General features: G+C 59.3%; 1 protein-coding gene across 4 annotated transcripts in view; it reads left to right on the top strand.

The window, feature by feature from the left end:
• Window positions 1–12,688, top strand: part of SLCO4A1 (solute carrier organic anion transporter family member 4A1) — a 29,361-nt gene extending 16,673 nt beyond the window's left edge. For all 4 annotated transcript variants that reach the window (XM_030915097.1, XM_030915094.1, XM_030915096.1 and 1 more), the window contains 9 exons: window positions 978–1,099; window positions 1,625–1,736; window positions 5,495–5,649; window positions 6,866–7,061; window positions 8,225–8,390; window positions 8,491–8,663; window positions 8,954–9,018; window positions 9,386–9,534; window positions 12,150–12,688. In XM_030915097.1, the coding sequence (XP_030770957.1) occupies window positions 978–1,099; window positions 1,625–1,736; window positions 5,495–5,649; window positions 6,866–7,061; window positions 8,225–8,390; window positions 8,491–8,663; window positions 8,954–9,018; window positions 9,386–9,534; window positions 12,150–12,293 (1,282 nt within the window). In that variant the 3' untranslated portion in view covers window positions 12,294–12,688. The remainder of the gene's footprint in view (window positions 1–977; window positions 1,100–1,624; window positions 1,737–5,494; window positions 5,650–6,865; window positions 7,062–8,224; window positions 8,391–8,490; window positions 8,664–8,953; window positions 9,019–9,385; window positions 9,535–12,149) is intronic.
• Window positions 12,689–14,941: the final 2,253 nt, after the last annotated feature.

Raw genomic sequence — 14,941 nt, 5'->3', positions numbered from 1 at the left:
GTCGACTGTGACGTGCTGTGGGCACCGCTGCACCTTGGGACTCTTTCTGCAGATGGTGCCTCTCCTGGAGGTCTCTAGCACTCTGGCCTCTTACAAAAGCCCCTCTGGCCTCGGGTTGATCGTGTGGGGTCAATCGTGTGCGTTCTAGGCAGAGCCTGGAGGTAGGTTTGGGGCTCGTGTCCTGGGTCTGGATGCTTCTCAGTCTCTCTGCCCCATCTGGCTCTGGGATCTGGGCCCACTTTGCACAAAGTGAGGAGGCAGAGCGGGGTCTGGCCCTGTGCGGTGTCAGCGCTTCCCTGCTAGAACAAGCCGGTGCCGCCTGGCTGCAGCCTTGCAAGGTTTTGGCGCTCCCTGTGTCCTGTCTCTGCGGCTCTGCTCCCGGCCTTTGCTGGCCTTTTGCCCTCCCACCTCCCTCTCACTGTGAAGACGCATCCCTGGAAGCCCAGAGCTTGGGTGGGCTTCTTCTACTCGCACAGCCGCCTCAGCCCGTGATTCTTTTCCACTTACCTTTTCATTTGAAAGTGCACTTATGTGCAAATTGCCACGTGCATGACAGTCCCTTTGTGGGGAGCTCTCGGTAAACTCCAGCTGAGCCCTCTGGCATCCCTGGGAACCCCATCTGTCACCCTCTGCTATGGGGAGGGATGCCTCAGCCCACTGTTGCCTGGAGAGCCTGCCCCTCCTAGCGCCCAAACCCACCGTGGTCTCAGGACCAGGCCACAGGTGGCATCTCCAGACCTGGAGCGTGGGCCAAGGCACGGAGCCATCCGTCTTAGACAGCTAAGCCAAGGTGGTGTTTGCTTTAGTCTGCAAGGAAGGGACAGGACCTGTGGCCAGCAGCGCCGGGGCCTGTGTTGACCAGTGTGCAGACAGACCCTGGAGGTCTGCCTGGAGGAGGGGCCAGGCCCCCCCCCCCCCCAGTATGTGTGCCGTGGAGGGCACAGGTGGGCTGCACGCTGACCCATCCTCTTCCACAGGACGGAGCTGACTACCGAGAGCCCGCTGTGGGTCGGTGCCTGGTGGGTCGGCTTCCTGGGCTCCGGGGCTGCTGCCTTCTTCACCGCCGTTCCCATCCTTGGTTACCCTCGGCAGCTGCCAGGTGGGTTCCCCGTCCCCAGCCCAGCCTTCACATCCGGGGGATTGTCCCTTAGTCTTTGTGAAGGGGGCACCCCATTTCCTCTGCTGTTTTTTCCCCGCCACGATCAAGTCCGCGGCACACCCTCATTCTCAGTCTTTGGTCTGCATCTTCCCATCTGGGTGGAGAGATGCCTCCTGGCTGTGGCACAAGGCAGGTTGTGTGTCCGTCCTGTCCTGTGGCCTCCCCTCTGCCCCAGCGGCTTCTCCCCCTTAAGCCACAGAACAGGCTTGTGTCCCAATCGGGGCAGGGCCTCCGTCCCTTCCTTCCCCCAGCCCCACTTGGGGCCCCAGCTCTCCCACACCTCCAGCCCGGCTTGTGGAGCATTCTCATGCAGCTTCTGTTCCAGCACCACCTCCCTGGGGCTGCAGGGATGTCAGACAATGAAGTTTCCAGACTGAGGAGGGGCAAAGGAGTGGGGGCAGAGCCTCCCTCAGAGAAGTCCACCTCCAGGAGCCCCCAGCCCCAGCTGACTCTGTGCCCTTCCAGGCTCCCAGCGCTACACGGTCATGAGAGCGGCGGAAATGCACCAGTTGCAGGACAGCAGCCACCAGGAGGCGAGCAACCCGGACTTCGGGAAAACCATCAGAGACCTGCCTCTGTAAGGACCGAGGGCAGGAAGGTTCCTAGTGTCCTCAAACCCTTTAAGGGCCCCCATCTTGGGGAGTTGGTGAGACCCCTCCAGGATCATGATGGGGATGAAGCCCCAAACCTCCATTGTGGCCCACCAACCCCTGAGACCTGGGCAAAGAGATTAAGGAGCAACAGCTAGAGCCTCCAGGGCCAGGGGCCGCAGACCCCGCTTCAGGGCTTCAGAGCCATGGGTGAATCCCAAAGCGGGGCCAGGGCCTCGGCCTGCACCCAGGGACCTGTCACTCACACAGTGTGGAGGCTCCTGCGGGCTGCTCCTGGCTTCCAGTGGCCACGGAGCAAATCCCTTCCACACCAGCAAGTCTCCCCATGGCCTGCGTGTCCCTGGGTCCCCACGGAAGCTGCATTTGACTTGAGACCCTTCCCTCACTGTGACCCCCCCACACTCTAATTCCCTTTCATCAGGTGTCAGTTGTGCCATACCCCCCTCCCTGGGCTCTGGGATGCTACCCTCTGTCTCCCTCCCTCAGTTTCTGAGGACCTCCCCCCTCCACCCTGTGTGTCCTGCTCACCCTCTGGGAAGGTTGCTTGCTTTGCCGTCTGCCTTGGCTGCCTTCCCTTCTTTCTGCTGAGTGTGGTCCAGCCTTGCTTTGCTGTCTTACTGCACTGCTAGGGTGAACACGGAGTCCTGAGCTGGTGGGGTCCTAGAGGGACAACGTAGGGGCCCAGGCCCTCCAGGTCTCTCCTGGGGATCATGCCTTCCCCAGGGGCTCTCCCCAGGGCTGGGCACAGGTAGCCCTCAGTGTGGTCACCACCTAAGTCCTCAGCCTCTGAGTCCGTAGCACAGGGAGACTCTTGTGCCCCTTTAGCAGCAGGTCTCTGAGCTCACAAATGGCTGCATCTCACTGGCCATAGTGGGTGGAGGGTGTGGGCAGTGGGTGCGTCCCCACTGCCTGCCCTCAACCAGGACAGGAGGAAGGCATCAGGGCCAAAGGTGGCCCCTCTGAAAGCCCCAAGCTGTCCATAGCAGAGAGGAGCAGGGCTGGATGAAGATGGGAAGGGGAGGCTCATTAGGGCCCTGATAGACCTCCAAAGGAGCTGGGAGCTGCCTGCTAAGGAGGGTGACCCCATGGGCCGAGCTGACCCGGAGCCACGTTCACCAGGAGTTGGGAACATCGTGCAGGCACCGGCTCACCCTCTCTCCCCCACCTGGCAGCAGAGCGGCTCAGAGCTGAGGGCCAGGCGCCCTGTTCCCAGCGTGGCTGTGAGCCCCAATGTGGACCTGGGAACCCTGGGGCTCTTTTTAGTTCATCGGGTGACAAAGAGGCTTATGTCCAGGGTTAGTTCCCTAAACCAGTTGCTGGTAAGAAATTGTGGGACGTGTTTCTTTTATTTAAAGTCATGACTAATTCTCTGGGCAAATTCAACGTGATAATATCAGCCGAGCAACCCATGATTAAGAAATGAAGTTTGCATAGCACTTCGGAGAGTCATGGCCTCCTAATGCAGCCACACACCCCGGAGTCTGGGCAGGTCTGGGAAAAGCCCCAGAAAGGGACTCCCCCAGGGTGCCCACCCCAGCTCTGTCCCCCCACACACCAGGACCCCCCCGGGTGCCCACCCCAGCTCTCACTTCCATATGCCAGGACCCTCCGGGTGCCCACCCCAGCTCTGTCCCCCCACACACCAGGACCCCCCCAGGGTGCCCACCCCAGCTCTCACTTCCATATGCCAGGACCCCCCGGGTGCCCACCCCAGCTCTGTCCCCCCACACACCAGGACCCCCCCAGGGTGCCCACCCCGGCTCTCACTTCCATATGCCAGGACTCCCCGGGTGCCCACCCCAGCTCTGTCCCCCCACACACCAGGACCCCCCCCCAGGGTGTCTACCCCAGCCCTGTCCCCCACACACCAGGACTGGCTGGAGGGGAGGTATGGGGGGAGGTATGGGCTGGGGTCTCCTTTGCCCTCAGTCATCTTTGCCTTTTTCAAAACGTGGGACCCAAGTTACCCAGGAGGAAAGGCTTTGGAATCCTCAGGTCGGGAAATAATTTTGAAAGAATTGGGCTGTCCCATTTTAATCAAGGAAGGGAACAAAAAACCGTGTTCATGGCTACTGAGGTCAGTCCGAGTCACCGAACACCTCCAAGCAGGCAGAGTGTGAGGCTGGAGTGGGGTTTCTGGTGCTAACATCAGCTCTGCAAGGCACCTGGGGACGTGTAGGAGCTCAGGCTAACCAGGGCTGTGTCGCCCGTTCCTAATTCTTCAGAATCCATTTACATTTGGCCACGTCCTCAAACAAGAGCATTTGAATGTTCCAGGCGTTCAGAGTTGTGGCTGGGAGGAAAGAGCCGCCCTCCTGCCGTTGGGGGTGATGTGAGGCCAGCACTGCTCTGGTGGGAGGCTGGAAAGCACAGGTTAACAGGACGTCGCTAAGCTGCAGACGCAGAGGTTCAAGTCAGCGACACTGTGGTGTGAGCAGTGCGACGTGCCTGGTGCCCCTCCCATGTGGTGGGTGCGTCATTTATTGCGAAAATTTGCATTATTGTGGGCTGATGTGAGAGGCTATTGTGCCATGACCTACGGCTTCAGGAAAAGTCTCTGCCCCTGGTCCGTGTTACTCACGAGTTCTGGGGATAGGAAATAGCTGCGTCTCAAACACCGTGAGGCCAAGAGCCCCCCACTCAGTGGGGGAGAAGGTCACACACAGGAGCGTGCTGTGAACAGGGTGTAGCTGTGAGCTGGGATGACGATGTGAGCTTTGCCCAGTCTGGTGACCTGTGTACCCCAGAGAGAGCCGAGCCTCTCTGCAGAGGTGGTTCCTCTTCTCTGTCTGCCTCGCTCACTGCACTGGCCAGGAGGGCTTCGCTTGGTTTATGCCACATGACACGTTTTCCATCTCAGCATCTTGCGTGCTTAAGCAGCAGTTGGGAGTTAGCCCTGCTCGGCCCTCCAATGCTAACAAAAACGGGGAGAACCCCCATCCATCCACCAGGGCCCCGTGTGCAGGGATGGGGAGCCCCAACACACTGTTGTCAGCCACCACCTGGGTTAGAAACTGCAAGGCCTCACTTGAGGTCTTCCCAGCTTCCAGGGGCGCATGTCCTCATCCTGAGACCCCACAGCCAGGATTGCAACAGGCAGACATAAAGGCTGAGGCTGAGCCCTCAGGGTCAGACAGGGCTGAGTTCCCACAGTTCCCCCCAGGGCTCCAGGTGCATGCACCAAGGAATCGCCCCGGTTGAGGACTCAGTGGCCCCCAAGTGCAAACCAAGCCAGCTAGGTCCACCCAGGGGCTCCTTGGATGGAGGATTCCAATCCCACTTCTCCCGGGGTCTGGTGATTAAGGACTGGCTGCATCTCTTGGTGACTCTGGTGACTCTGTTCCCTATCCCGGGGCCTCTCCAGTCCTGGACTTGGTCTCTGCCTCCCCCAGCCAGTTCCCTTTTTCGGGTCCTGGGTCACTTGGGGGGTCTGCCCACCTGAGCTGAAGCTCTGGCCAAGGCACTGATAAGGTTTTTCCCTAATCAGGGGCTGCAGCTTTCGAGACAAGTGGGCCGCAGGCTCAGCCTGACACCCTCTGGGTTTCTCCGGAATAAATGTGGGTGTCCCCCACTTGCCTGTACCCCACTCCACTGCCTGTCAGAATGGGGGCCCTTTGTGCTCACAGCGGGGAGGTGACAGCCTCAGGAACAGCAGGCTCCTCGCACCCTGGGTCTGGCCCACTCTGACCCTCGGTCTCTTCTCCATACCCTCACTTCTGCCCAGCTCCATCTGGCTCCTCCTGAAGAACCCCACGTTCATCCTGCTGTGCCTGGCTGGGGCCACTGAGGCCACACTCATCACTGGCATGTCCACGTTTAGCCCCAAGTTCTTGGAGTCCCAGTTCAGCCTGAGTGCCTCGGAAGCTGCCACCTTGTTTGGTGAGAAAACTCTGGATCTTGGGGGTCCTCTGCTTTTGTGTCAGTTCTCAGAGAAGCGAAGAATCCTTGAGGGCATCTTCTAGGAAGACCCAGACAGGGTATACATGGCAGCGAGTGCCGCCCTCCTCCCTACCACCCAGAGCAGGTGTGGAGAGCGCCACAGGGGCTGAGCGACTCTGTCCACAGGCCTGAGGGAGTGAAGGTCCCACCCTCTTTGTGGGACATGCTTTCTAGGTGGAAGGGTCCGGGGTAGGCTCCATCCACTCGCTACCCAGCCTTGGCTTCTGTGACTTGGTGCAGGAAGGGTTTGGACCTGGTTGTTCTGTGAGCCAGGTTGCTGGTGCCTCAGGACCTCCTGGGACAGTGCAGCTGGGGTTTCTCGGTGCCAGAGGCAGGCTGGCCTTCTCAGGCTGGGCAGGTCTGCAGAAAGTGGGGACCCCTCAGCTCCTCCTCCTGCCAGCATTTACAGGTACCCTGGGCCATGGCACGTGGGCCACTGCGGCCAATCTACCATTCCACTGCCCTTCCAGGGCCTATCATCTAGATAGGAAGAGGGTGTCAGATGAGGGCTCCCCTCTCTTCCCCATAGGCCCATCCAGGCTGACCTCACAAGCCCACACCCCCATACTCAGCAGACCCCCAGAGGTCAGCTGTACTGCCCCTTGGAGAGCCTCCCCACCAGTCCCCCCAAACCTGTCCCCTCCCGTCCTTTCCCCTCCCCACTTGGCCCGGAAGAGGCCAATTTTCCGGGCCTCTATTGGGTCAGCTAATCCCAATTTTGTACTGATGGGGCCACTCAGGCTTCGACAAATGTCCTTGTCATAGCCTGTGGGGACCCGGCAGAGGCCTCTGGGGCAGGAGGGGTTGTGGCTGCCCTGGGCAGGCACTGGAGGAGTCATTGACTTCCCACTGGGGTATGGGGTATGGGCTGCGGACCTTGGAGCACTCTGGGCTCTCCTCCTCCCCCAGCCCTGCCCATGCCCTGCATCTTTCAGCCTCTGAGGCGTCCTCGCTGCGGGCCCTGGACAGAGGTCTCTCCTAGGACTCCATCAGCAGCTGAGCGCTCAGGTGTGGGGTCGAGGGCTGCCATGCAGGCAGGAATTGATACCTCTGTGCCTCAGTTTCCCCACCTGTAAAGTGGACCCGGCTGATGCGCCTCCCTCTCCCACCACGGTCTCCTGCCTGAGTCCCTGGCTGAGTCCCTCCCTCTCCCCAGGGTACCTGGTGGTGCCAGCAGGCGGTGGTGGCACCTTCCTGGGTGGCTTCTTTGTGAACAAGCTCAGGCTCCGGGGCTCCGCGGTCATCAAGTTCTGCCTGTTCTGCACCGTCGTCAGCCTGCTGGGCATCCTCGTCTTCTCCCTGCACTGCCCCGGTGTGCCCATGGCGGGCGTCACAGCCAGTTACGGCGGGAGGTGAGGGCCAGGTGGCACCTGGATTCGAGTCGGGGCCCTGAGCACCTGTGGTCCCTGGTTGGAGGAGGAAGGGTGCAGCACTTGGGGGAGGTGGTTTTTGGAAAGGGCTACGTCGCAGGACAGCAGCAAGGGCAACACTCGTTCAGCAGGGCGCCTGGCAGCATCCACGTGAAAGGGTACCATGCCAGCTGTCAGAAGCGTCTGCACTCAGGTCCCGGTTGTGCCCCTGGGCAGTCATATGCCTCTCTGGATCTCAGCCCTCTGCTCTGTCAAATGGAAGAGCAGCCCTAGTGTTTGGGGCTCTCGAGGCTGGTCCCTGTCGGTGACATAGTGTCCCGGGATGTGCTCCCAGCGTTGCCATGTGCTGGAAGTGGGAGGGGGACCTGCTGGTCAGGTGGCAATTAGGGAATATCCAAAATACATGCAGGTAGCCTGCACCTCAGCCCTGCCCTGCGGGCCCCGGGAGTGCACCTACAGACGCTGTGCAAGACCGAGAAGCACAAAGCGGCCATTGTGGCATTATCAGAAACAACCTAAGAGTCATCAGGGTGGGCGGGGTTACTATGCTGTCCTCATGACAGAGGCCCCGCCCACAAAGGAATGGAGGAAGCTCATCCTGGGCCACTGCCAAGACACACCGTGAAGTGGGAGAAAGGAAGGAGTTGGACAATGGGCACGGTGTGCCCTGATTCAAGGGAGAAGTGCAGATGTTTGTGACCACCGAGGGGCGTGTACATGCAGATGACCCCTGCAAACACATGGCCAGCCTGTGGCTGGAGAACCGAGGACTGGGGTGGGGCCGGGGCCGCGAGCCTGCCTTCGTGTACCTGACGCTCGCTTGCTCTTAATGTTTGCATTTGATCCGTGTGAATGTGTTGCCTGTCCAAAAACAAATGAACTAGGGAAAGGGGCTGTGCATCAGGCAGACGGCGCTGGGGGGGCACGGATGTACCTTCCTTGCATGAGAAGGAAAAACCATTCTATCACCAGAAGGCAGTGCCTAGCGTGAGTGCCCAGCGTGCTGGGGGTGGTGCAAGCTTGGCAAGTTTGCAGACCCAAAATGCAGGCTGCACAGGTTCGAGCCCCAAGGCTGACCCTGTGCCTGCCGGGCTCCAGCATGGCTCTGGCCTGGGCCCCACCACCCGCTTGTCCCCCTTCTGCAGCCTCCTGCCCGAAGGCCACGTGAACCTAACGGCACCCTGCAACACTGCCTGTGGCTGCCAGCCAGAGCACTACAGCCCTGTGTGTGGCTCAGACGGCCTCATGTACTTCTCGCTGTGCCATGCAGGGTGCCCTGCAGCCACTGAGATGAATGTGGATGGCCAGAAGGTGAGTGAGGCCGCTGCCTACCGCCCCTTCCTCCCCTGGACCCTGGGAAGGGGCCCCCGTGCCTTCCCCTTGTAATCGGCGCTATTGTTGGGCTTCCCAGGTGTACCGAGACTGTAGCTGTGTCCCTCAGAACCTGTCCTCTGGTTCTGGCCATGCCACTGCAGGGAAATGCACTTCAACTTGTCAGAGAAAGCCCCTCCTTCTGGTTTTCATATTCGTTGTAATTTTCTTTACATTCCTCAGCAGCATTCCTGCACTAACGGCAACTCTACGGTAAGCGGGGCCGGGTGTGCGCTTGTCCAACGCTTTCCTTGCAGCACCCCGAGGCAGAGCTCTGCAGATCCTAAGACGGGAGCGCTCCGGGAAACACCCAGGCCCCTGCTAAGCGGGCCTGTCACTGGTGGCAGGAGAGACCTCACTGTCTCTGACCTCTGATGAGGGGCTTCCCGCTTGGGGAGGTGACGATGTGGCTGGGGGCTGGGCCAGGAGGCCGCTGGCCTGGGGGGTGACTTGGCATGCAACCCCACTTCTGTGGGTGCTGACGCTGCGGTTTTCTATTGCAGATGTGTCCGTGACCCTCAGAGATCCTTTGCCCTGGGAATCCAGTGGATTGTAGTTAGAATACTAGGTACTGTGCAGTGTGAGGAAGCCATGGTCAGTTGTGCAGTGTGCTCACTGCACGAGGGCATGGGCAAGTGTCTAACCACCAAGTGGATGTGCTTCCCAGCAGGAGGCTGTGCCTGCCTGGGACGGGTTCCATTCCCTAACTGTCCACTAGAGGGGCCCATCGTCATTTATTTGCCCAAAGTTTTTCCCTGGGAGATCATGGGGAACTCCCAGCCCCAGTGCCGAATCTCCAAAGAAAGGAACATTTAAGCCCCTTTGCACCTGCTGAGAACTCCAATGGCCAGTATTCCAGGCCTCTTCGCTGCCCGCCCCCTGCCTTGCCCCCTGCCCACCGGGAGTGTGGCTGCTGAGTGGGCTTCTCTCCACAGGGGGCATCCCGGGGCCCATCGCCTTCGGCTGGGTGATCGACAAGGCCTGTCTGCTGTGGCAGGACCAGTGTGGCCAGCAGGGCTCCTGCTTGGTGTACCAGAACTCGGCCATGAGCCGCTACATCCTCATCATGGGGCTCCTGTTCAAGGTGAGCAGGCCCAGGGGAGGGACGGAGGGTCTGCTCTGAGGGTGGCTGGGGGCTCCAGACACTCCATCTTGCAGCAGCTTGGACCACAGCCCAGTACATCACAGATGTCCTCACAGCCAGTTTCTAGAAGGGGCCCTTCCGCCATTCCTCATGAGCCGGTTGTGGAGGGAGGCAGGCCGACTGCAGGGCCTCCCCCTGGGGTTCACTATCCAGGTCCCCAGCAGCTCCTGCAAAGCCCAGGCGCAGGTGCTGCTCGCTTTCCCGCCTCCTGGGGCTGCCCCTCCACAGTGTGGTCTTGTGTGTGCCTGGGGTGCCCGTTAACCAAAAGCTTTGCAGAAATAAGCGGCTTCTCCCATTAGAGCGGCTCGATTAGCTGGTCCACTCCGGGCCTTGGTCTAGGGGGCCAGCGGGCAGGCTGCAGCCTCTCCATGCTCAGTGCACCTTGAATTCCATTGGATCTCTTAGCCTGGCCCTTATTTTTCAAGCTAACAAACTTTCTGTTGTGACTTCTGGCGTATGCTACCTGGGAGGAAGCGCAGTATTTGTGTTTGGAATTTGCCCCCATTAGAGAATAAAGCACAAAACCTTCTAAATAAAATGCGGTCCCAGGGCCAGCTGTTCAGAGGATCTTCACGCTCTTCCTTGGGTGACGGACCCAGGAAAGTTGATCCTGCAGGAACCCCTGGCCTCAGGCTTTCCAGGAGGGAGGTTAGAGAAAGGGAAGGAACCCAGCTGGTTCACCTGCCCTGGGATTAACAGAAAATAGGCGAGTCTGAGCAGGGCCTTGCGTGGCCCTGGAGAGAAGCAGAGTGGGTTAATTTAAAGAGAAATATACCTCGGTTTCCCCCTCATCTGAGGTTTCACTTTCCACAGTTTCAGTTACCTGAGGTCAACCACAGTCTGAATATATTAAATAGGAAATTCCAGAAGCAAACAGTTCATAACTTTTAAAGCATGCGCCATTCTGAAATCTTGATCGCATTCTCCCTTTGTCCAACTTTGGAAGAAGGCAAGGTCAGAAATTATTCTGCAGGGAGCTTTGGGGACACTGGATCCTAAGGCCCAAGCCCTGTGTGATACGCCTTTCACTTTGGCATCAAATAACGGATGACTATCAGGGACTGGCGATGTTTGGGGAGGCCCGAAGGCATGTGTGCATCAGGAAATTGACCAAATGACTTCATGAGACATAATCTTTGTCCATCACGTCCAGGCTGTCCACGCCACCACCTGTTAATAACTTAGCTGGTGTGGTTACCACATCCCCCATCACCGTATGGCAGTGCCGTGTTCCAGCCACCCTTATTTACCTAGCCATGGCCCCGAAGCACCGGACCACTGACGCTGCCATTCAGCTCTGCCAGCGGGAAGCCAGAGGCGCTTCCTTCATGAGAATGTGTGGTTCCTTGGCTGGGCTGAGTATCACCCTTGACTCACATGTCCACAGGGGTCTCAGTGTCTGCGATGAGGGGGCTGCTGTACGTTCCCAGGGTGTGTCTCTATTGGATGCATCCCTTATCCTGGAGCAGCCAGCCGAGAGCCCTCCACACGTAACCATCCCCCGGGCTCAGCACAGCCATCAAGAGCCGTGTCCAGGGGTCAGCGTTGGCCTCGGCAGCACATGCTTCCGTATTAATTCTCACGGGGGGAGCACAGTGGCTCCTTATGAACATCCTCGTGTTCCACTTTGTCCCACACCGAGTCAGAGCAGCCTCACTCCCTGAATGCAGGCTCAGGGCCATCAGCCAGGCTGACGCTCCAGGAGGCACAGTGGCTGTTTCTGGCCCAGGCCCAGCGTGGAAACCGTAGTGGGGCACATGACTCTGCGTGGCACTGCGGCAGCATCCGCGCTTGGACCGTACCACCTTTGGGGCCCACGTGGGATTCCTGCCACGTCGTCCTCTCGCCCTGCAAAGTCAGTGCGGCCCCTCGTTGTTGACAAACCAAGACCCTGAAGGTTAAGAACTGCCCATGATGGCGGCACCCGGGCTTGAATCCGGGCTGTGGTGGCGACCAGCAACCAGCGACTGGCTCTGTGTGAGGTTCCTGTGGCTGCCACGACAAAGGACCACAAATGGGGTGGCCTAATAGCAGAACCAGACTCACTCACAGGTCTGACCCCAGAAGTCAGAATCAAGGTGGGGGCAGGGCTGGCTCCTTCCGCGCTCTGGCTCTGTCTGCAGCTGCATGTGGCCTTTCTCTCTCCCTGCCTCATCTTCCTCTCCTTTCTCTCGTGAGGACACCAGTCATTGGATTTAGGACCCACCTTAGATCCAGGATGACCTCATCTCAAATCCTTAATTACATCTGCAAAGGCCCTATTTCCAAAAAAGGTCCCATTCACAGGTGTCTGGCACCATTCATCCCGTAACAAATGCCCCAGTCCTGTGCCCCTGTTTTTAGTCAAAGGGTACGTTTCCTTCCCTCTTTAACAATGTTGGTGTCGATGCTACAAACCGGTTATGGGGGAAAGATACCCTCAGAGCAGGATGGGTTTCCGTGGCCTGGTGAGGGTGCTGCAGGCTAGGGCAGGGACAGGACTGGGACAGGCCCACCAGCGTCCAGAGACTCTGGCAGGGCTTCCAACAAGGTCCAGTGGGCTCCTCTCTCCCCAGGTGCTGGGCGTCCTCTTCTTTGCCACAGCCTGCTGTTTATACAAGCCCCTGTCGGAGTCTTCAGATGGCCTGGAAGTTTGTCTGCCCAGCCAGTCCTCGGCCCCTGGCAGTGCCACAGAGAGCCAGCTCCAGAGCAGCATCTGACCGCCGCCCATGCCCACCCGGCCACGGCAGGCACTCAGCATTTCTTGATGACAGAACGGTGCCCCTGGGTGATGCAATCACATGGAAACTTCTATTTGACCTGCAACCTTCTAGTTAACCTGTGGTTTAAAGTCAGCTGTGAACTCCTGTCCCCAGAGCAATGAAGCCCTTCAGTGGATGGGAGCAACTTGCACAAATATATATTTATGGACATGTATTTTGCATCAGAACATATTTATAGAATTATTTTATACCTGATCGTGTGTGGTATGCGTGAGGGCAAGCTCTGCAAGGGCTGAATCCCACTGGGAGGGTGCGGGCCTGCAACCCAAGGAAGGCTTGTGTGTCCTCAGCGAAAGCTGTGCATATCTAAATATATTTTGTATTTAAGCCTGTGTCCCCAATACTGTGTGCTTTATTTCTATGAGTTTGCAGAGTTTGGTGGTCTCGCCATGCTTGGTATGGTCTTTGGGACTGTGTGCTCCAGCTGAGACCGGCTCCCACCTCCAGTTCAGCCTCAGGCTTCAAGCCTGGCTCCCCGCCCCGGACACTTCCGTGAATGACTTGAGCTCTGTCTTTGCACATTGGGACTGAGGACAGAAGTGGCCGGCAACTGCTGTTAACGCAAAAATGTGTATGTGTGTGCGCATGGGTGCACGGGAGTCAGCACAGGCTCTCTCGTTTGCAAGGCCCTTGGATAGCCATGCCTCATCCCAGGAGGGTGGTGGGTCACGGGTGGCAGCCCGCGTGGTCCCAAGGCCTGTGGAGCGGCTCTGGGGGCTGCTGGTGGCACAGACCCCAGTGGGAGAGCCCCATGGGAATGAGGGGAGACACAGGCCCTCATCCTGGTCGCAGTGTCCCCGGGTGATGCTCTGAGGTCAGGAGAAGTCTGGGAGGTTCGGGCACCAAGGAAAAGGCAGTTTGAGCTGCCCCATGGGATGGAGGGCCCTAGGATGGTGGTGGTGAAAACAGCAAGCAGGGGGGCCGGGCGCGGTGGCTCACGCCTGTAATCCCAGCACTTTGGGAGGCCAAGGCGGGCGGATCACGAGGTCAGGAGATCGAGACCATCCTGGCTAACATGGTGAAACCCCGTCTCTACTAAAAAAATACAAAAAACTAGCCAGGCGAGGTGGTGGGCGCCTGTAGTCCCAGCTACTCGGGAGGCTGAGGCAGGAGAATGGCGTAAACCCGGGAGGCGGAGCTTGCAGTGAGCTGAGATCCGGCCACTGCACTCCAGCCTGGGCGACAGAGCGAGACTCCGTCTCAAAAAAAAAAAAAAAAACAGCAAGCAGGAGACCAGCTTACTGGGAAGGCCATTGACCCCTCGCATCCTGTAAGATCGGGGGAGTCTGTTACCCTTCCCTGAACGTCCAGATCTGACCATGCAGTGACCAGGCTGGGCAGGACTGACCCTTCCCTGAACGTCCGGATCTGACTGCGCGGGGACCAGGCTGGGCGGGACTGACCCTTCCCTGAACGTCCGGATCTGACCATGCAGTGACCAGGCTGGGCAGGACTGACCCTTCCCTGAACGTCCGGATCTGACTGCGCGGGGACCAGGCTGGGCAGGACTGACCCTTCCCTGAACGTCCGGATCTGACCATGCAGTGACCAGGCTGGGCAGGACTGACCCTTCCCTGAACGTCCGGATCTGACCATGCAGTGACCAGGCTGGGCAGGACTGACCCTTCCCTGAACGTCCGGATCTGACTGCGCGGGGACCAGGCTGGGCAGGACTGACCCTTCCCTGAACGTCCGGATCTGACCATGCAGTGACCAGGCTGGGCAGGACTGACCCTTCCCTGAACGTCCGGATCTGACTGCGCGGGGACCAGGCTGGGCAGGACTGACCCTTCCCTGAACGTCCGGATCTGACCATGCAGTGACCAGGCTGGGCAGGACTGACCCTTCCCTGAACGTCCGGATCTGACCATGCAGTGACCAGGCTGGGCAGGACTGACCCTTCCCTGAACGTCCGGATCTGACCATGCAGTGACCAGGCTGGGCAGGACTGACCCTTCCCTGAACGTCCGGATCTGACCATGCAGTGACCAGGCTGGGCAGGACTGACCCTTCCCTGAACGTCTGGATCTGACCATGCAGTGACCAGGCTGGGCAGGACTGACCCTTCCCTGAACGTCTGGATCTGACCATGCAGTGACCAGGCTGGGCAGGACTGACCCTTCCCTGAACGTCCGGATCTGACTGCGCGGGGACCAGGCTGGGCAGGACTGACCCTTCCCTGAACGTCCGGATCTGACCATGCAGTGACCAGGCTGGGCAGGACTGACCCTTCCCTGAACGTCCGGATCTGACCATGCAGTGACCAGGCTGGGCAGGACTGACCCTTCCCTGAACGTCCAGATCTGACCATGCAGTGACCAGGCTGGGCAGGACTGACCCTTCCCTGAACGTCCGGATCTGACCATGCAGTGACCAGGCTGGGCGGGGCTGACCCTTCCCTGAACGTCCGGATCTGACTGCGCGGGGACCAGGCTGGGCAGGACTGACCCTTCCCTGAACGTCCGGATCTGACTGCGCGGGGACCAGGCTGGGCGGGACTGACCCTTCCCTGAACGTCCGGATCTGACCATGCAGTGACCAGGCTGGGCGGGGCTGACCCTTCCCTGAACGTCCGGATCTGACCA

This window comes from Rhinopithecus roxellana, chromosome 13 (assembly GCF_007565055.1).
Source record: "Rhinopithecus roxellana isolate Shanxi Qingling chromosome 13, ASM756505v1, whole genome shotgun sequence".
Lineage (NCBI taxonomy): Eukaryota > Metazoa > Chordata > Mammalia > Primates > Cercopithecidae > Rhinopithecus > Rhinopithecus roxellana.
Note: the sequence above shows the minus strand (reverse complement) of the source record. Positions and strands in the feature narration are given on the sequence as shown.